The sequence below is a fragment of the Chlorocebus sabaeus genome, chromosome 7, assembly GCF_047675955.1.
Source record: "Chlorocebus sabaeus isolate Y175 chromosome 7, mChlSab1.0.hap1, whole genome shotgun sequence".
In the NCBI taxonomy this organism is placed as follows: Eukaryota; Metazoa; Chordata; class Mammalia; order Primates; family Cercopithecidae; genus Chlorocebus; species Chlorocebus sabaeus.
In genome coordinates this window covers 29,717,733-29,738,204 of record NC_132910.1, presented here as the reverse complement: position 1 = coordinate 29,738,204, position 20,472 = coordinate 29,717,733, and the positions used below count along the sequence as shown (strand labels likewise).

At 38.4% G+C, this 20,472-nt stretch overlaps 1 protein-coding gene across 2 annotated transcripts in view; it reads right to left on the bottom strand.

Moving 5' to 3' along the window:
• The window catches only part of FRAS1 (Fraser extracellular matrix complex subunit 1), a 461,113-nt gene that overhangs the window by 108,363 nt on the left and 332,278 nt on the right, over positions 1-20,472 (bottom strand). For both annotated transcript variants that reach the window (XM_073017428.1, XM_073017427.1), the window contains exons 37-44: positions 19,457-19,582; positions 17,276-17,523; positions 11,172-11,320; positions 10,826-10,988; positions 8,922-9,057; positions 4,508-4,698; positions 3,339-3,492; positions 1,837-2,100 (exon numbers count right to left, since the gene is read on the bottom strand). In XM_073017428.1, coding sequence (XP_072873529.1) covers positions 1,837-2,100; positions 3,339-3,492; positions 4,508-4,698; positions 8,922-9,057; positions 10,826-10,988; positions 11,172-11,320; positions 17,276-17,523; positions 19,457-19,582 — 1,431 coding nt within the window. The remainder of the gene's footprint in view (positions 1-1,836; positions 2,101-3,338; positions 3,493-4,507; positions 4,699-8,921; positions 9,058-10,825; positions 10,989-11,171; positions 11,321-17,275; positions 17,524-19,456; positions 19,583-20,472) is intronic.

Sequence of the window (20,472 nt, the reverse complement as noted above, 5' to 3'; positions counted from 1 at the left end):
CATTTCCTTTGAATGGGATGTCAAATGATTTTAGGAGACTGGAGTTCAAATTATCATATGTTTATTGGGTCTAGGTACCAGGCACTTGCCCTTCTCAGTTTCCAGCTGAATAAGGTATAAGTTCCCTAGTGAAAGAGTACCAACATTTCAATTTGCTAATCATCCCTTGAGTCTATACCTAAGCACTTTTTTCCTTCTGACCCATTTTCATTCTCTCCCATGTTCCTTTGACTCAGTGACCTATCAGTTAGTACCTAGATCTGTGGAATAACTCCCAGTTCCGTAACAAAAATAACTCCTAGATCTATGATGAAACCTCTTTGGATTTAGTTTTTTTACTATCTTGAGGATCACCAAATCAGAAAAAAATAGCTTTACATAAACGCAAACATCTTGCCATCTCAGACCAAATAGTGAAAATCAGCATCCCTCAGGACAGAGGATGTGCTGAGTGTTAGGAGCAAGGAGATCTGAGCCTCTGGGCCCCACACACTGCACATGTGTTGGGGATGAAGATAAGGCCTTGGCTAATGGCAAACTCCTCTTCTCAGGGTCTTGTCACTTGCTTTATTATGCAGCTGCTTTATCATGTTAAAAACAGTAAATCCCGGTAAAGTAGAGCCTAGTTATTCATGCGTAATACATTCTGGTGTTTGGAGTGACAATCTGCCATGGGCTGTGAACATCCCTGCATGTTCTTAGTGGGTAACACCAAGAACGTAAGGCCCTGACCATGCTTTACCTAGGCCATCTCTCAGAGAGCAACCTTGAGGGATGAGGTAATGTCTTCCTCTCAGACAAAAAAAAAAAAAAAAAGACTTGCATTCTGCTGCTGTAACAAGGAGAATTCCCCAAGCTCAGTATTCCCCTCTGTAATGCATCCTACTGCACGTGAAAGTGTCTATCTAGGCCCTCTGCATCACCCCTGTGGGACTGGGATGGCAGAGGGAACAGATGCAAACCTGCTGATGCCCATGCTGCCTGCTGTGCTATGAGTAACAAGAGTGCTGTGTCTCTGATGGAGGAATCTTGTATCTTCTATCAGCATCCATGAAACAGGAACAGGCTAGTTTATTAGCTTATAAGTAGGATAAAGTCAAATCCTAGACTTGATACTTAAGACCTCTGAGAACTACAAAGTCTTCCAATACTATTATACCATATATTTTTCACTGCAAAATACACATGAAACTAAGGACAGACAAACAACAGAACTCTAGTAAGGTGCAGAAACCCTGGGCAAAAGGTCCACTCCTTAAGTAACTTCCTACTGCAAACTGTTCAAGACTAACACTTGTCACAGGTCCTCCAATGTTGCTTAAACATGAGCAAAATTGTGAATGTTAAACCCTAGAATGCCGTATCTGATAATTCTCAATTATTTGTATAATCACTTTCAATGAATGGTTCCCCAGCTTCCCCTCCATGCATTTTGTAAAAAATAAGCATTTTAAAAATTATGCTATATTTCGTTATTTGTTTCCTTGGGGTTTGTTGAATGTGAGTAAATGTTACAGGAAACCTGGGCCTAGGAGAAGTTGAATAAATTAAGATTTTTGAGGGCCCTGGAAATATTATAAACTCTTCTCAACCTTTTCTCAAATTCACAGACCTAGGCATCTATCTGGTCCAAAGATTTTTAGAAGTTCACATTTGTCACTAACAATTCTTGGTATCCCTAAAATAAGAGTTTTCCAAAACTCCAATCTCCCCAAGTATGGAACAGCTACTTTAAGATGCACCCACGTCACTAACATGGAAGAAAGTACTGCATACTGGACAAAAAAGAAATAAGGATAGAAAAATCATGGCCACTCTCCTTTATTTCTGTGGTACCTGCTGAGAGCTGTAAGCCTCGGTTTATAGCCAAGTGAGGTGTGTCACTTGTAGGCAGTTCTATGTAGATCTTCATCCTCCCTGTGTCCACGTGGAGGCCATCAGTGAGAGAGAACTGGAACTCATCCACGGCCATGCCAGGGACACCAGGCACATACCCAACCAGCCCAGTTAGGATGTCCTGGTAGGTGAAGGTAGAGCCCTGGGCTAAAACTCTCCCATTCTCCAGAGGCTCAGAGGCAGTCTGCCTCTGGAGTAGATGACCTGAGGAAGGAGGTAAAGAAAAGCAAAACAATGGTAGAATATATATCATTCCTGTAGGTATATATATATACACACACACATATTATATAAATATACATACACACACATATATATATATATGATTCAAAACATTGTCTGATTTTTCCAAGTAGTATGAGTCTGGGTAGAATGTCAAGTGCCTCAGAGGCTCTTGGTGCCAACAGCTTAGCATTTTACATATAAGCACTGGGTGGCCTCATATACAAATAAAAAAGACAAAGTCCCACTTATCCTAGTTTAAAAGTCTCTTAAGGAGACACAGATGGATGTGGTAATATAGTGACTTACAAATCACATCTTCCTCCATGAATTCAAACTCACTTCATTATCTAAATCTTATTTTTTCCTTCTGCAAAGTGAAAATAGCACTCTCTTCACTCACTGTCTTTCTCTTAGGGCATCTAGAGTGAAAGATGGGACTATGCTTTAAATTCCTTTTCAATTAAGAGAGACACTAAGCATCTTTAGATTGAAGCATATATTTCTGTTTTCAAGGGTCATGTACCACATCGGGACAGTCAAAGTGCTTCATTCAAGAAAGGGAAAGTGAATGGAAGCAAGCTAAAATACAATGCCCAATAGTCTTTTCTGTTAACCCTTTATCTACAGCAACAATTTAATCTTTAAAATACCAATGAGCATTACGATGAATTCAGACACACCACTTGCATTCCAGAGCTTTAGCCAATAACTGGGGAGAGGGCTCTTAAAAAAAAGAAGTAGGTAGAAGATCCCGAAAGTGGTTTTTGCATCTGGTTTAAAAGAGGAAAAGTGCTTTTTTTGTTTCGCAAAAGTACAAGTTCATAAAGACATCTAGTATGCATCTACAAGGGTACATAAAATGGCTCAAGATTATCAAACACTGATGTCTACCCTGAAAAGAGGATATGGGAACTCTGAGAAGAGAATAGGCAAACTCTGAAAACTTTTTGGCTTAAGGATACATAGAAAAGCAAAAAAACAGCTGAAATGAAACTTCAGAGACACCAATTAATTGGGACTGAGGTTTCTTAAAAAACTGATGTCTACCAGGACTCCAAAAAATATTAGCCAGCTGTGAATGTGATTATACTTTGATGCAAAGAATGTACCATATACAGGAAAAGAAAAGAAAAAAATCAATTGAAATATATGTGTTTATTCTAATAGCCCATCAGGCATCTCAATTAAGAAGTTTTACATAGCAGTTTGTGCCCTACCGTGGTCAGGCTTTCTTGTCAATGCAAAAATGAGCTCATTATCTGGGGTATCCATGTCTTGCAGGCTCAAAGAAGAATTGCTTATCACCACTCCTGAGCTCAGCTGTACTCTGAGGGGCTGCAAGGTCATCCTGGGAGGCTCATCATTCTTCCTCTGATTAAAGCATAGACTATTAGATCTCACACAGATATTTAAGAAGAAAGAAAATGCACATTATTCAGAGACAGTATCATTGCTACAGAAACACTCACTGCCAAAATAGCATTTAATGTGTCACCATCTTTACTTCCCAAGCAAAATAGTTAGTTTGAAAAAGAGAGCAAGTCCAGGCAACAAAATGTTCCCTTCAACAGAAGCTGATGGACATTTCTTAAAAGTTTTCTCAGATATCTTCCATAAGTACAATGACCATATTTTCTAGACCAAAAATATGGATATGTGCTTTGACAAGCACAAGTATTAATATATTTTGAAGATAAAAGACCATACTAATTGAACTCAGAACTGTCTCAGAAAATGCTAAGCATATCACAGTACCTGTAGAAGGACACTATATTTGAAAGTGTGGGTCTCTAAAGCTGTCTCCCTGCCCTGGTGCCAGCCCCTTTCCACCACTGACCCTTAAGAGTGCCGAGGGTTCTTTACATTTTATTTTCCCAAGGCAGAGGGTATTTCATTCTGAGATTTATCTTCCCCTTCCCCCGTGTCTCTCTCTCGGTAGAGCAAGCCTGTGTAGTTGCTCAAATGAGAATAAATATAACGTCAAGAACACATTTCTTTGATGTTACAATTAAATAAATAAATGCAGTAAAATAAGAAAAGGCAAATATGCATATAGAACCAAAGACAATTTCAGAGAAAAATAGACACATATAAGTTTTTATTTAAATATGTGACTGGCAAAGCATCTCTGACCTTCACAAACTATTTTTCATACCAAACAAATAAATTTAATCCTGAAATGGAAATTTAGATTTCTAACTCAAGCCTTCTCCAAATGCCAACCTTAATTCTACAAGTTTCCTGAAGGCTATATTTTAAAAATGACCTTCAATGTTGAAGGTCAAATCCAATCTTCTTTGCTTTTGAGTCCCTATAAAGAAAGCTCTCTAATGGTATGAAATATTGTGGTCAAGGGCTCAACCTTTCCAACTTCCAAAGACTTTACCTCAATGGTGATATTGATGCTGTGAATTTCTGAACGACTGGTTCCATCACTCACATAAAAACTAAAAATATCATGGGTTGGCTCAATGCTTTCATGAACACTCTGAAAGTAGTAAATGTAGTTTTCCAGGACGTCTTGAACAGGAAATGATGCCTCCAGGTCACTGGTAGTTTCAGGGCCAAACCGATCACCTGCATCAACATCAAGAGAGCATTTTTACCTTGATCTATCAATTCCTGCTTACTAGGCTGAACTAGAAAACAAGGGATTATTTTCAGCAAAAAAAAAAAAAAAAGAAAATGTATTTGAGGATAAAGCTGGGACAGTGGGATAAGCATAAGACTAGGAACTGGAAGGCCTGGGTCAGATCCGTTTCCTCACTGACTATTTCTCATCTATAAGTGGATATACTTGCCCTGCCATTTCCAAAAGGAATCAAATGAGATAAGATGCAAAAAACTTACAATAATTTATATAACATAGAACCACTGGTTGTTCTATTAGGAGTCTCTGATCATAACATCTGTTACTAGGGCAAGTGACAACACAGAAGCAGAGATTCTACCTTAAGCTCCAGCCAGTTTCAAAACCATTCTATCTGGCATATCCTGCACGAGGAACCCTCTTTCACTACATAAGAACATGTCAAATGCACATCTTTTAATCTAAAAACATCTGCAGTGTTAACTGTATATCTTTTAATCGAAGAAACATCTGCAGCATGTTTTCATTGGCCCTCCCAATTTCTTAAGGGAACCTCTGCATGGGTCAGAGCCTAGCCCCTGGGATAGAGCACCAGGGCTATTGTGATGCTACAGGACCATTCAGAGTTCAGGTACCATTCAGATACTATGATGCTGAGGTGGGATTCAGGCACTGAGGCACTTGGCTACCACCATTCAGGTACTGAGATGCCCAGTTACCATTCAGAGCTCCACAGAAAATGCTGGCTCAGATTACCCTTCTTATCCCAACCCCAAACACTGCAAAAGGCCCAGGGGAAGAGTAAGCAATATCTAAATGATAGATGTCTTGTCTTTTACTTGATTTTAATTTAAGTCTAATTGATTGACTTGAAATTGTCACCACAATGTTATTCTAGAGAGAGGAGAAAAAGAAAACCCTTGTGTCTTCAAACATTCCCTGGATATACATCAACACAGAAAAGTGCAGCTAGCAGATCTGAAGGCAACAGGCTTTCCCCTTCCCTTCTCCATGATCCTTTGCAAAAATCAGATCATAAATTAAAAGGCTATTAACTTCCTAAATTGTAGACAGTGTCATATTTATTAGAAATCATTTGAAAGAAGAGCTCAACACAATTTTTTTTCTTTAATGATGAATTTTCTTAAATTTTACCCCTCAGATTTTATTCCTCTAGGCACCAGAAGCTGAGAGAGGTCTAAGTGGCCAGTGACTCAATAATCATTAGGATATACAGTTCAGGGTTTCCAGAAGGAATGGCTAAAATTCCTTCCAATTTTTACTTTTTTCTTCAATGTATCACTTTAAATAGGAGAAATGCAGCTTCCTTATTTGAGTCAAAAATAGCCTTAGTAGTAGCTGGGCATGGTGGCTCATGCCTGTAATCCCAACACTTTGGGAGGCCAAGGCAGGAGGATTGCTTGAGCCCACGACTTGAAGACCAGACTAGGCAACATAGTGAGACCCTGTTTCTACAGAAATTACCCCCCCAAAAATTTGTCGGACATGATGGTGCATGCCTGTAGTCCCAGATACTTGGGAGGGTGAGGTAGGAGAATCACTTGAGCCTGGGAGGTCGAGGCTACAGTGAGTAATGATTATGTCACTGCACTCTGACCTGGATGACAGGGCAAGACCGTGTCTCAAAAAAATAAAAAGCCTAAGTAAAGTAAATGATGCCTAAAAGTATACACAAATGTAATAGTGCCTCATTTCAAATCACTGGAGAACAAGCTATTAAACAAGTGAATCTGTCACTGAAGCTTTAAGCTCCAATCCTTTCCATTTAAAAAACGTTACCTTCTATTTTTGACATAAATCATTCTTATTAATGTGCTACCTGCTTTCTTAAACGGAACATATGATGTGCAAATTAAATAGGTGTTGATGCGCACAGGCGATTGTTGTGAACATCCATTACTGCATAGCACTGGAACACAGCGATACCCAGAGGGAATCAAGGAGGGTCCTGTCTTGTTTGTGCCAGTCCTGAATGAATTCAGCCTCCATGCCATTAGATTTCATACCTAACAAAACAATTACTCTTTCTTCTCTTGGTGAAAACTAAAAGCTGGTTCTTTTAGCAGTTTTTAAAAAGATGCTTTTCTGATCAGCTAGGTTCTGAATTTAGGTAGCTAGTTTCTTTTCTTTTTTGAGGCAGGGTTTCCCTCTGCCGCCCAGGCTGGAGTGCAGTGGCATAATCACAGCTCACCACAGCCTCAAATTCCTGGGCTCAATTGATCCTCCTGCCTCAGCCTCCCAAGTAGCTGGGACTATAGGCATGTGCCACCACATCTAGCTAATTTTTAAATTTTTATTCTTTTCAGTGGAGACAAGGTCTTGCTATGTTGCCCAGACTGGTCTCAAATGCATGGACTCAAGCGATCCTCCCACCTCGGCCTCCCAAAGTGCTGAAATGACAGACTTGAGCCACTGTGCCCAGCTGCTAGCTTCCTATACATAAGCCACACGCAGCTCTAAACAGAGGCAGAGGAGCCTCTCCCATGGGGCAAGGGATGGGGTCTTCAGTTAATATACCTTATGATAATTATTTTGCCCTCCTAAATGCTTTTTTGTTCCTTTCACGTTTATACCAATATGATTGGAGAGCAGCAGTTCTCTAAGTGTGGTCCTCGGGCCTGCAGCAATGGCATCACCTGTGAGCTAGTGAGAAATGCAAATTCACAGGCCCACACCAACCTCCTAAAACAGGAACTCTGGGGTTGCTGCTCCAGGAAACTGTTTCACAACAGTTTCAACCCTCCAGGTGATTCTATTGCACCTTAAAGTTTGAGAACCACTTTTTAGAGAGACTGAAGCTTGCCAGAAATTTGACTTCTTAGCCAGGAGATAGTCCTCTCTATGGAGTATCTCTGCACCTCCATGTATTCCAGGTTGACATAAAATCATGTTAGGAAGGCTTAATAAGAAACCACACGGAGAGAAGGGGTGGTTGGGGTAGATATCCTTTCATTTCTCACCTTCGCCTATGAGCTTCCTTCTGCAAGAAAGGCCACTTTCCCTCTGCCCAGGGTGACTCCCACTAGCCCTTCAGGTCCCATCTCAAATGCCACTTCCTCAGACTTTTCTGCCTTCCCAGGCAAAAGTCATTGCTTTGTCCTACTTACTCTCTCAGGGCTTTGCTCCTTTCCCTGTCCTGGCATTTTTCGTTTATTGTAATTTGTCAGTCTTCCTATCTGTCTCCCACTCAAGGCACATGAGTCTGTGTTTTATCCTTACATCCACTTTATCTAGCACAAACATTTGTTGAAATAAACCTAATTCTGCAATAAACAGATCTGAGGCACACGTTGAAAGGCAAGGTGGGAAAAAGACTCAAAACTTCTACAGGAAAACATGAGACTACTGCTAAGTGAATTTCTGGTTACCAGGCTCAAATCCCAGGCCCCATGCTGGCCCCAGACACCTGCAGTCAGTGGCCTCGCCATGGGAGCTGCTAGCTGCACGCCAATTAGAGCCCAGCGCTGGCGCTCAGGCATCTCCGTGCAGGGAAAGCAGCACAGCAACCTGCCATGAGCTGTCTCAACTGCCAGTCACAGCAGGTCTCAGGGGGCCACGGACAGTACATACCTTCTTGCCTTTCCTTCTCTGTGATAACCACCAGAGTGTTCAGGGCAGATGGTGGAGGGGAGGGCTGTGGAAGAGGGTGTCACAGACAGACAAGCTTGCATTTCAATTCATGTCATATATGTAGAAGGAGCTGAGACAGAAGCTATGGTTCAACTAAACTGCAGCTGCCTCACAATAAAAGGACAGGAATTTTTACTTCCTGGACACTCAGTTCTGAGTATAATCCACAAGCCGTTCTGCCCCATTGTTGGCATTCCAAATCCCCTTTCCCTGCTCTATTTTTTTCCATAACATTTATTCACCTTCTAACATCATACACAATCTTCTCATTCATTAGGTTTTTTATTTGTCTCTCCCACCCCCCAACCAGGATCGAAGGCACTGTGAAGGGAGGGGGTTTTGTCTGTTGATATATCCCTAGTGCTTAAATAAGTGCCCAGCACACAGAAAATGCTCGTTAAATTTTTGTTGAATGAATGAAACCTTCCTTCCTTCCAGTTTTTCAAAATGGTTCCCCTCCTCTGTAGTTCTCCGTCTCCATGTTTAGCTGGAAGCAAGGTCCTGCTCCCTCTCCCCTCCCTTCTCTCAAGGTCCTGAACAGTTCTACAGGAAGTGGTACCTGTTCCTGTGTTCTCAATGCAGCCATATTTGGGCAGAGCACTTAGTTTAATGATGGCATCTCCCTGGAGGTTGTCATCATCATCAGTAGCAAAAAAATGGTGAAATGAGAGTGGGGCTCTCCCTCCCTCATCAACCTAGGAAAGAAAAGAATGTAGAGAGTCCTTGGTGATTTCACATAACCACAATAAAAAAGAGCTGGATTGCAAAGTGCTGCCTGGGTGACCTTCCAGCACCAATGCCGCTTCTTTGAGGAGGCAGACCCTCTACAGACGAGATGAGGAATGTGTATGCTGCTGAAGCCAGACAATCTTTTAGTGCCTCTCAAAGCTATAGTCAGACATGATGACTTCTGTATCTCCCTTCAAAGTTGCATTTCATTCAATGATGGATCTGGTTATAAAGCAGCTCTAGCCCATTCTAATCACCCACCTCAGTTCAGCTGCCTGCCAGGATGGCTGCCTTCCTTCCACATCAACATTCAAAAGCCCACAGCTAGAGAATGATAGATCCAGTTCTCCTGCAGATACTGTGAGGGTGACTGTGTCCTATAGGCATTCTCATCCAGAATAAAAGTCCTGTTTATTCTTTTATATTATATATTTATAGGTGTGTAGCAAGAAAGGTTCACCATATCTGAAAGCTAGTGCTTATCTTAATGTCAAGGAGGAAAATAAATCACTATAAGTAAAAGCAGTTGCTCAAACTAATTTTTTTCCTTTGGAGTTCTATTTTGTATGCCAACCCTGCAACCTGAGCCTGGTGTTTTTCTCTAGCCTGCTGGAGATGGTCAAGCCATTTCACCCTGAACAACTCTTGGCTAACGGTAGGAAGATCTATAAATTACAAAGGGGAAGCTCACTCTGACTCTGGGAATGGGGACAGTCCAAATGGCTTTTCCAAGATTTTATGTAAAAATGGAAAAATGGGAGGAATATCAGAACCACTTAGAAATAACTTAGTTTTATGAATTTTCAGTTGCTCAACAAAACCAGAAAAATGCCTGAGCTTTTGGCATTATGGTATGTACATACGACAGGGAGGAAAGTGAATTAACTTTTGTGAAATCCCTACTACGAACTGGGTACTGTACTAGGGGGTTTCCATACTATTTTATTAATCATTAAGAAACTCTTTATGTAGTAGAAAATGATAATATTTTAAAGACAAGAGCCAGGTATGGGACTATAGGTCCACAGTCTCACTTTCTAGGGATGCTGAGGTGGGAGGATTGCTTGAGCCCAAGAGTTCAAGTTCAGCCTGGACAACATAGTGAAACCTCCTCTCTTAAAAATAAATAAAAAATAATAAAAAAAGAATTAAAAAAAGACAAGGAAACAAAACATAAAATAAATAAAAATATAAAAGACAAGGAAACTGAGGCAAAGAAAGATTAAGTGTATGGTCCGAGGTCACTCAGCTGATGAATAACAGAACTGATATTTGAACTCATGTCTGGGTATTCAATGATGAGAATGCATTGTATCGCTCTGCCCATAAAGGAACTGTCAGTATTATTTACAGTGCTAAGTACTAACTTGATTTAAGGAGTGATTCGGGGGCATTGTCCAAGTTTTAGTTGCTGCCAACATTTGATTGCAAACTCTTCAAAGATATATTCTTTTTTAATTTTTATTCCCAATACTAACAACATCTAGCATGGTGACTAGCACATAAATATTTGTTGACTAAATAATGTAGATATAATGATTTGATCTTCTGCATATTTATTTTCATACTTAGAAGAACACTCATGATTGAAAACCATGCATATCTTGATACCGCTGCCTGGATATTTTGGGGGAAATACCTGGCAGCCAGTTTAGGCAGAAATCCTTCATTTACATGACTACGAATTCCAGCTCTCCATAGTACTCTCTGTTTATTGATCTGAGAATTGTTTACCGTGATAAGGTCAGCAAAAGCAATGACTGGAGGTGGATTTTCAGCAGGAGTGATCATTATGGTAAACATCTGATTATCCAGATGGTTGTGGTCCATGTCAGAGACAGAGAAATAGAAGCTATCAGTAACCAGATGACCATCCGTTTCAAACACAGCTGAGTATCTATAAAAAGCCAAAAAGAATAAAACGAATAAGCCACGATGACAAGTCAGGTAAGATGGCTGCATCGTTGTTTAAAAATGGGGCCAAACTAATATACTCTTTCAACAGAGCTACAACCAGTTGCTGAAATATTTTCATATAAGTTTTTAAGAATCTGTCAAATAATATGAAGTGATTATGTACCTGATTTTCTTGTTATTGATGTCTTCCATTGTGAAATTGGAAAATTCTGAGAGTTCTTCCACCTCAGGTCCTGAGGTTCTTAAGAGAGTACCATATGTGGGCAGATAATTTAACCGAATCCAGATCTCTGGGTCGGGGGAAGAATCATCCTAATCAGGCAAATATGAGGCAGGACATGAATGCACATTTGCAGGAATAAACACTTCCAGTAGCTAAAGATCTATTGGTACTTCTCTCTCTGCTAATTGGAAAAGTCTCTTTCCCTTTGTCATAAACAACATTATTTCAAACTACAGTAAAAATCCCAGTGTTTATTCTTCCCCAAATTTCTCTTTGATAACATCTTTTTCTAAGAGTAGCTCAAGGTAAGAGAAGGGAAATGCACTTTAGATACATGGCATAAAACAAAGAGATGTCTTATTATTATCAATACCATAAAAGCTGTACCAGATTTTATTTTTAAGCTTTTAGTAAAAAATAAAATTTGATTATCTGTAAGTCATCAACCTGTGAACACAGATGTAGGATTTTTCTAGAGTTTCTAAGAATGGTTTGCTTTTAAGAAACAGGCAAAATTTCTTTATAACATGTAATACAATAAAAATTCCATGAAACAGAAAAAAAGTTATTTAGCTTAGCCAAATGGCTCGCTTTAAGCAATATTCAATGTGATAAAATTTTAAATCAACAAAAGAATGTATGAAGTCATGGATTTCATTTTATCAGCACCGAACCTATGAATGTTCACTTCCAAGATGCCTAATCTTAACAAAGACCATTTCTCTTTCCTTCTACATTGTTTGTTGAGAAATAAAAATGACTTTCTCTGTTACAACACGGACAATAACAATGTCTTAATGAACAATTTCCTCTTTCTTCAAGAATATTTTTGGAAATATCTGGGAGGCAGGCAACATCTTCTTATAAAGTTTCCCTGAGTCATTCAGTTTTTAGGGCTGTTGATTGTGAAAATAGGGGCACTCTACCCTTTACCTCATCAACAATGAAAATTAATGTTGCATGGTCACTTGTGCTTTCAAAAGCAAATTTTCATGCTATGTTGTACAGTTAGTTGAGGTATAGGATCAGGAATGTGAGCACAGACACCAAGAGGGCAGGGGCCAACAGGTTTTAGTCTGTTCTCATTTCTATCCCCAGGGACCTTTTAAAGTTAGTAATTCAGAGTCTCAATTCAAGATCACTGAATTTTCCATATTTCCTCATATCACTTGACACTAGCAAGAAAGGAACCTAAAATTCATCAAAGCTGAAAGACTTCAGAAAGTTTTCCCTATATTTATGTTCTTTTAAACATTCTCCACATGGGTTATCAAATACAATATGTAGACTCCAAAAGACTGCTTCCTAATATTACTGTGCATTCCCTCTGAGAGAGACTTTTAAAAAGAGTTTTAAGGTGTTGTCTTCTGAATTGCTGATAAACTACAAGGACAAAGCTCCTGGCTCCTAGTTAGAATGGATAACTTCTAAATTTCACATGGACAAATTTGACCAAAACACTGCTTTATTTCATGGCAGGTATATCTTACTATGTATTCCAAATCTCATGTAACTGCTAGGTTTGAAAAAGTGGGAAATCAGCTAGACTTTTTTCCTGAAAGTACTGTCATGATTTAAAGAAAATCACTATTTTAAGATATCCCAGATATTGGAGGTACAAAAAATGCATAAGAATACAGACCTTGTTCTCATGTAACTTTTCTGTTCAAAGACCTTCTTATCCCTTTTGTATTAATTTATTTTTTCATTTTCTTTTTATTATTTTTACATCAATGAACCCACCACTCAACACAAGGACTAGAGCTTTGAGAATAACTAACATTTTATGTATGTGGCCCTTCTTCCTGTCTCAGGGCCTCCCATCACCCTAAATCTTGTTTCTTATTTTCTTGAATTTTTAAAAATAGCTCGATGTATTACCACAGAATACATATTTTTAGTTTCTTTAACTTAGAAATATGAAGTTGACTTTACTGTTTTGCAATTTATTTTTTAAACTCAATATTAGACTGTTAAGATCCATTTATATTGTTGGACGTCACTATAATTCATCCGTTTTGAGGTTTGCTAATATTCTGTCAAGTCGGTAGACCACAAGCTATCCATTATCTTGTGGTGGGCATTTGGTTTGTTTCAATATTTTCACTGTTACAAATAGTGCTATGAACATTCTTGCACAAGTTCTTTGCTGTGTATGTGAAAGTTTCTCTTGGTTAGTAATCTAGGAATCGAATGGTTAGGTTATATGAATAATTATCTTCACATGGTAATACCAAATTCCTTCCCAAAGTGGTTGATTCAGTTTACACTCCCATCAGCAAAGTAAAGAACATCCTGTGAATCCATTGTCTTCCCCATACTTGGTATAAAATGGTATATGGTTTTAATATGCTTTCCCTGACCACTAATGAAGGTGAATATCTCTTCACACGTTTATTGACCACCCGGGTTCCTCTTCTGTGGAATTCCTGTTCATGTCTCTTGCTTATTTTTCTACTCGATTATCTTTCTCTTCTTGATCTGCAGGAGTGTTATATTTCCTTTGTTATTTTTGGTTATATATTTTGCAAATATTGTTTTCCCATTTGTAACTGGCCTGTTTGCTGCCTTTATGGTGTGTTTTGATGAACACAAATTTAATTTTTAATATAGTAAAATGTACCAATCTTTTATAGTTAGACCTTTTTGTTTCTAGTTTAAGATGTTCTGCCCTTCCTTAATATCCCCCCAAAATTCACTTATATTCTACAAAGATTTATAAAATTTTACTTATGGTTTTTCAGTACTTCATCTGTCTGGAGTTAACATCTGCATACAGTGTGAAGCAGTGTACAAATTCCTTTTTTTGTCACATATAATCATTTTGTGCAGATCCATGTTTTAAAGAGTTTCTCCTATTTCCACTGCTCTGGCTTACTATTGCTGTTTTTTTTTTGTTTTTGTTTTTGTTTTCCTGAGACAGAGTCTCACTCTGTTGCCAAGGCTGGAGTGCAGTGGTGTGATCTTGGCTCACTGCAACCTCCACCTTTTGGGTTCAAGCTATTCTCATGCCTTAGCCTTCTGAGTACTGGGATTATAGTCGCACACCACGACACCAGGTTAATTTTTGTATTTTTAGTAGAGACAGCATTTCACCGTGTTCCCAGGCTTATCTCAAACTCCTGACCTCAAAAGATCTACATGCCTCGTCCTTCCAAAGTGCTGAGATTACAGGCATGAGCCACCGCGCCCAGCTAGCATCTCTGTTTTGTATTACAGTTCCATGTGTGAGTCTGCTTTTGGATTGTCTAATATATTCCTCTGCTACACTATTTTAAACGCTGTATATTTAATACATGTTGGTATCTGGTAAGGTAAACCCCTTTGCCTGCCTACTATTGTTTTTCAGAATATTCATCATTTGTTTTTGTTTGATTGTTTGTTTGTTTTTGAGACAGGGGCTTGCTCTGTCATCCACCCTGGAGCAAGTGCAGAGTATAGTGGTCCAACCAAGGCTCACTGCAGCCTCAACCTCCTGGGCTCAAGCAATCCTCCCACTTCAGCCCCCAAGTAGCTGGGACTACAGGCATGAGCTAACATGCTTGGATAATTTTTGTATTTTTGTAGAGACAGGGTCTTGCCATGTTGTCCAGGCTGGTGTTCTTTCTTACATATTTTAGAATCAGCTTACTAAGATCCATAAAAAGTCCATTAGGCTTTTGATTGGAACTGAATTGAATTGAAAGATTGTTTGGCGAGGGAACTGATGCCTTTTCAGTATTAAATGTTTCTACTCATGAATATGGCATATCTTTTCATTTATTTAATACATTTTAAATGTCTGTCAATTAAGTGTTATAATTTTCCTGTAAAAATACTGCCGGTTTTTGCTAGATTTAGACCAAGGGATATGCTTTTTTCTTAATGTTATTATGGTAAGATCTTTTTAGTTACATTTACTGGCTTTTTTCTTTTCTTGTTTATATATAGAAATGCTGGCTGTTTGTTGATCTTATATCTGGCCCCTTGATAAATTCTCCTTTTTTTCTAATACTTTTGGTCAAGAGATTCTTTTCTACATAGTCAGTCATAGCATCAATTTTCCCTAGAAGTTACATAACTTTTGCTACATTTACTCTTAGGTATGTAATATGCAATGTTAATATACACAGAATAATATTTTGAATAATTTTATTTTTGGCTGGTTCATAGAAATGCTATTACCGTTTTAAGATTAATTTTATCCTCCCCGTATTACATATGAGAAAACCGAGGCCTGGAGAGTTTAAATAACTTGCTAAGGGTCACGATGCTAGTAAGTGGTGAGCTTGGATTAAGATCCATCCATTCTAACTCCAGAACCCATACTATTCTTTTCCTGTTTACTCGCAGTGCACAGCAAACTGTATATATAAAACCACTGCTAAGAAGCAAATTACACAAAATCCAACTTTCGCCTTTTTGTCTCCTCCAACATCGTATCACTCTCTTCCAGTTAATAACACGTAAACTAAGAATAGACTCATTTGTTCCTAAATCTTTATACTCTATCCCATTTGTGACTAGGATTTCAGATGGTTTTTCCAATCTTTCTAGATGTTCATGGAAAACTTTCTAATTATGCATATCTGGAAAAGTTTTCCCATGACTCTTAGTACAAAATTCTTCTACAACCCTCAGAGCAAGTTAGTGTATAACCTACCTAAGTCTTCAAAATGTATGCTATGCTTTTAGCAGGCTAGAATAGTTCATTTGGAGTTTTTCTGCTCTGGTGGGTAAATTCACATTCAATCAATTTCTGAAAATACATGTTCAGTTGCCAATAGGCTTGCAATTTGATGTGCAGCTTATAATATGCAGTTAATGGGCAGGAACTGCTCCTGGAGCGCTATTTTGGACGGTGAAACATTTTTCAAGCCTTGGTGATCTACTGATTAAATCTGAATTCATACATTTTTATGAATTCATGAGTTTCAAAAGATTCAGAAGACCATAACTTACAGTAAAAATCACCTGTCAATTAAAAACAAAAAACAAAATCAAAGCTTTTCTGAAACTAGAGTAGACCCGTGAGAAGAATTAGGGTGGAATGCATTTTCCCATAACTGAAGAAAGGATCATTTGAGGGGAAAATCTGTGTAAAAGCAATTGTTCCCAGGCCAATGCTTGATCTTACATGCTGCTATTCAGGACTACATTTTATAGTGAGATTCTTCAGCCCAGAAAAGGGTTACTTAAAAGTATATGGCATTAAAAAAATAAAAGTCTAGGTCATTGGTTGGAACTTTAAAATTAGTAAAGGAAAAATTCAATATGATTAGCATTCAGATAATCATTCTTCCTTTCAAGGCATTGTAAAAACTAGTCATTATTATGTTTACATAGAGAGCACATATCTGCTTACAACATACATAACTGCAAAATAAAATTAATCATCCTCATTATCCTTAGCTCCTGAGGTAGAATCAAAGGAAGAAGATGAGTTTAATTACTCAGGATCACTTATAAAGTCAGGGCCAGACTGGGAAACAAACCCGAGTCCTTGATCCTCTCCTTGGCCCCCCAATCACACTGCTTCTTGTGGGGCATGAGAAGGACGGTGCGTCAGTGAACTGGCTGGGAAATCTGACAGAGAGGCACTGTGCAGGGATTTTTCAGCATTCCATCTAGACTAGACCTGAGACAGAAACTGATGACAAATGGGCTTTCTCTCAGGGGCTGTGAAACATCATTACCCATTAGTCATTGATCACATAAGCTCTAAAATGTTCTTTTCCTAAACTTCCCATTGGAAATATAATAGATGGAGCTTAAACAATAGGGGCTTGGGCTTTTACAACACTGGCCCCCTTTCCTGTTGACAATCACCCATCCCTACACATACCCATTGTGTTTTCTCATTCACTTGTCTGCTCATGAAACACTAGGAGAAGCAGGATAAAGAGTGTAACTACTCCTAAGAGTAGAAGGTAGGGAAGTTGAGAAAAAGGTTCTTTACATGACCATATACCTGCTGCCCCAAATATTCAGCCATGGCGTTGCTGTCCAGTCTGCCCCATCAGAAGGTGTGGTGGAGAATAAGTAGAGCAAATGGAAGAACTTACCACGTAAGCAAGGTGTGACCTAGTGATTATGGCTGTGCTTTTACTGGCAACAGTAATGCTTAGAGAGGAGCCAGCAGCCAGTCGAGGCCCTTGGTCTTCTGACAGGGACACCTCTACTCTCACTTCCAGCATTGTCACCGTGAGGCCATCTGTGACTGAGATCTCCATGCTGTCTTCCCGGGCAGAGGAACCATCATGTATATACTGCAGAGCATTTTTCTCAATATCCTCATAGGTGAAAGTGTCACCTTCCAAGAATGAAACAAATTGCAAACCAGTTGCTTCTGGGAATAATGCTTTTCATTATACAGCACCTTTGTTTTCAGGATTTTAAGGTTCATATAGGGTCATAAACTTAGGGAGGTACAAGCTAATCCAATCACTCACCTACTATAGGATTCCCTTTATACCACCCTTGAAAAAGGGTAGTTTCTCCTTTAACACTTTTCAAGGTGGGAGGATCATTGTTTTACAAGGTAGCTAATTCTACTGAAGACAGCTCTAGGTTTATTTTTAAGTTCTTAAGTATATTGAGCTAAAATCTGCCTCTATAATATCCAGTCATTATTCCTATTTCTAGAAAAATAAAGAACAAGCCTCTATTATTTATGACAGCTCCTTTGGAATCTTATCTTGATACTGAAAATTTTTTGAAAAAGTTAAGAAAATAAATTATACTTGATGAACCTTTAAGAAGTCTTTGCTTTATTTGGAGTTTTTAAAATTAAAAATGAAAAAATATACTTGGAGTTAGAAACCTAAACTGTGCATTCTAGAGTACTAATTCATGATAAATTTGATAGGCATTATGTAAAAAAAAGTTCAAGTTCACATACCTTTATGGAAAATGTGAATCAATAAAATTTAAAATATTTTTTATACAGCAGGTTTCATTTTAGTATATAAATACTAAAGCTTCTCAAACTTCATGGAACCCTTTTTATGAGAAATGCCTCTTAGTGCCATGAGCCCTAATGATCTCACGGAACACAGTTGTGAAATTGCTCTTCTTGGATATTATATTCAACTCTATCTTTTGATAGATTATTAGTTCTAATAATTAGTGCTATGTAATGAGATTGAATAATTCACTCATTCTCTCTATTCATCTTCTAAGCCTTCTGTCTCAACACTATGTTAATGTATTTTACTGGTGCTGGTGGCATTATGTCCATAAAAAGGTAATAAAACTAACTTTTTACCAATAGCTTTAGATCTTATATGTTAACTGCACAAATACAGATTAAATGCAATGTTAAAGAAATTAGACAATGACTGTTATGTTCCTAAAATAATTCCCTGGGAATGTTTCAAATCTATTCTAATGACATTTCTTTAGTTCAGTAAATTTTTGAGTCTACCTTTGTGACTCCCAAATGCTTACTGCTTGTTCTTTAAAATTCCATTTACCATCAATGGCAAAGATTAGCCCACCAGTGATATTCAGGAGAATGGATTACTGCATCTCTAAAAGGAATCATACAAAGGTTTTGAGAAAGTAGAGATTGTTGGAAGAAGAGATAGCATCCAGAGGTGGGTATTTTGAAAAGGACAATAATCACTTCAATGCATAAGAGCTGACTATTAAAAAATTAGATACACTTGTGTCCTTTGTGGTTTTCTGTGCCTTCTAAATAATGAACATATATTATTTTTTATAATTAGAGGAAGCACAATAAGAATTATTTTGAAAAGCTGATCCCATTACCACACTGTTACATCTCATAGACAATACTTCAAAAATGTGTTCCTTTTTTTAACAGATGAAGATAGACGTAGTTAACACTATCAAGTCACAGCGCTAAAAATATTATGAAGATTTACATACCAAATTAAGACAGATTCATCTCCATGAACAGTGCTAGGAAAGTGGCAGCTGATCCCTCATATGGTGTCACTTTGAATGCATTAACTCCAACTTTCAGAAATCACCCATTTCACCTATAGTTTAAGGAACTGGCTTCACAGTGTTCAGGGTGGGGCCAGGGGCAGGTGTGGGGCAGGGGTGGAAGTGGGAACAGGAAGAAGTCTCAAATATCAAAGCCAATGAAACTCACACAAAAATGAAAAAGCTCCTCATTGTCTGTATCACAAAGACACTTTGCTCTTGTCTGAGACACATACAACTGATTGTAGAGCAAAAAATCCTTCAAGCAGGTCAGTGACAGAGTGTGTAGCTACCTGTGGCCATCGGCCTTCGGAACTCAGCTGTGTGCTTAAGGAGCACACCATGCTGTGGAGGTCTCCGAAGCTCAAAGAAGAGTTCTTCAGGTGCTGTCTCAGCATCTCTTACTACCACCTGAAGTCCTACAGCAAGGAGAAGGAAGCGTGGTGAGAGAGAAAGCATACATTAAAGATGATAGACTCTGTATATATTAAAGCCACAGGCCAGGCTAGGAGTCACACTGTGAATAATCTGATTGTTATCAGAAAGTACTGCTTCATTCCAATCAGGTACAAAAGAGTGAAAACAGATAATGCAGTCAATTCCTGCACTGCAAGTAGGTTCTTCCAAAAGTTCACATAAGGTAGTTCTGAATTTAGAACACCTTTTTTCTTCCATACAAATGACAGCATGCACAGAGGAAGCCCACGGCTAGGTCAGCCCTGACCAGCTGGGTTAGATTTTCTTCCAGAAAATCCTCCTATAAACTGTTTGGAATTTCATTGTTTCGTCCCTTCTTATTTTTCTAAAGCTACAAAGTGAGCAATGATCACAAAGGTGAGGTGTAGGGTTAAAGTGACAGTCGTCCTTGTACACGTGACTTATTTGTAAGTTTGGTAATAATTAATTTTAGGCCAAAACCCATAGGTAGAAACTGGATAAGGATCTGTAGAACACACCTAACAAAAACTGGCTTTTACTGTTTTTGTTTATTAGTAAAATAAACAAACTACTGTTTATTAGTAAAATATTTTTGATAAAAGAATACATTTCTAAAGAGTAAATTCACTAATTAGTACATATACCTATGTACAAAATAACTGGGTCAACTCTAGTTCTTCACAACTTCTGAAGCTTCTTGTGACCTGTCATTTCTCCCGCTACTCTTCACTTTCTAAATAGAAACAAGAGCCACCATTGAAATCCCGCTCCCCTCTATGTTCTTCTCGCCGCTCTATTACTTTATATTTTAGTGATGGCAACAAAGCAAACTCCCAGAAAATCAGTTCTGTGTTGCGTTCCACTGATCACT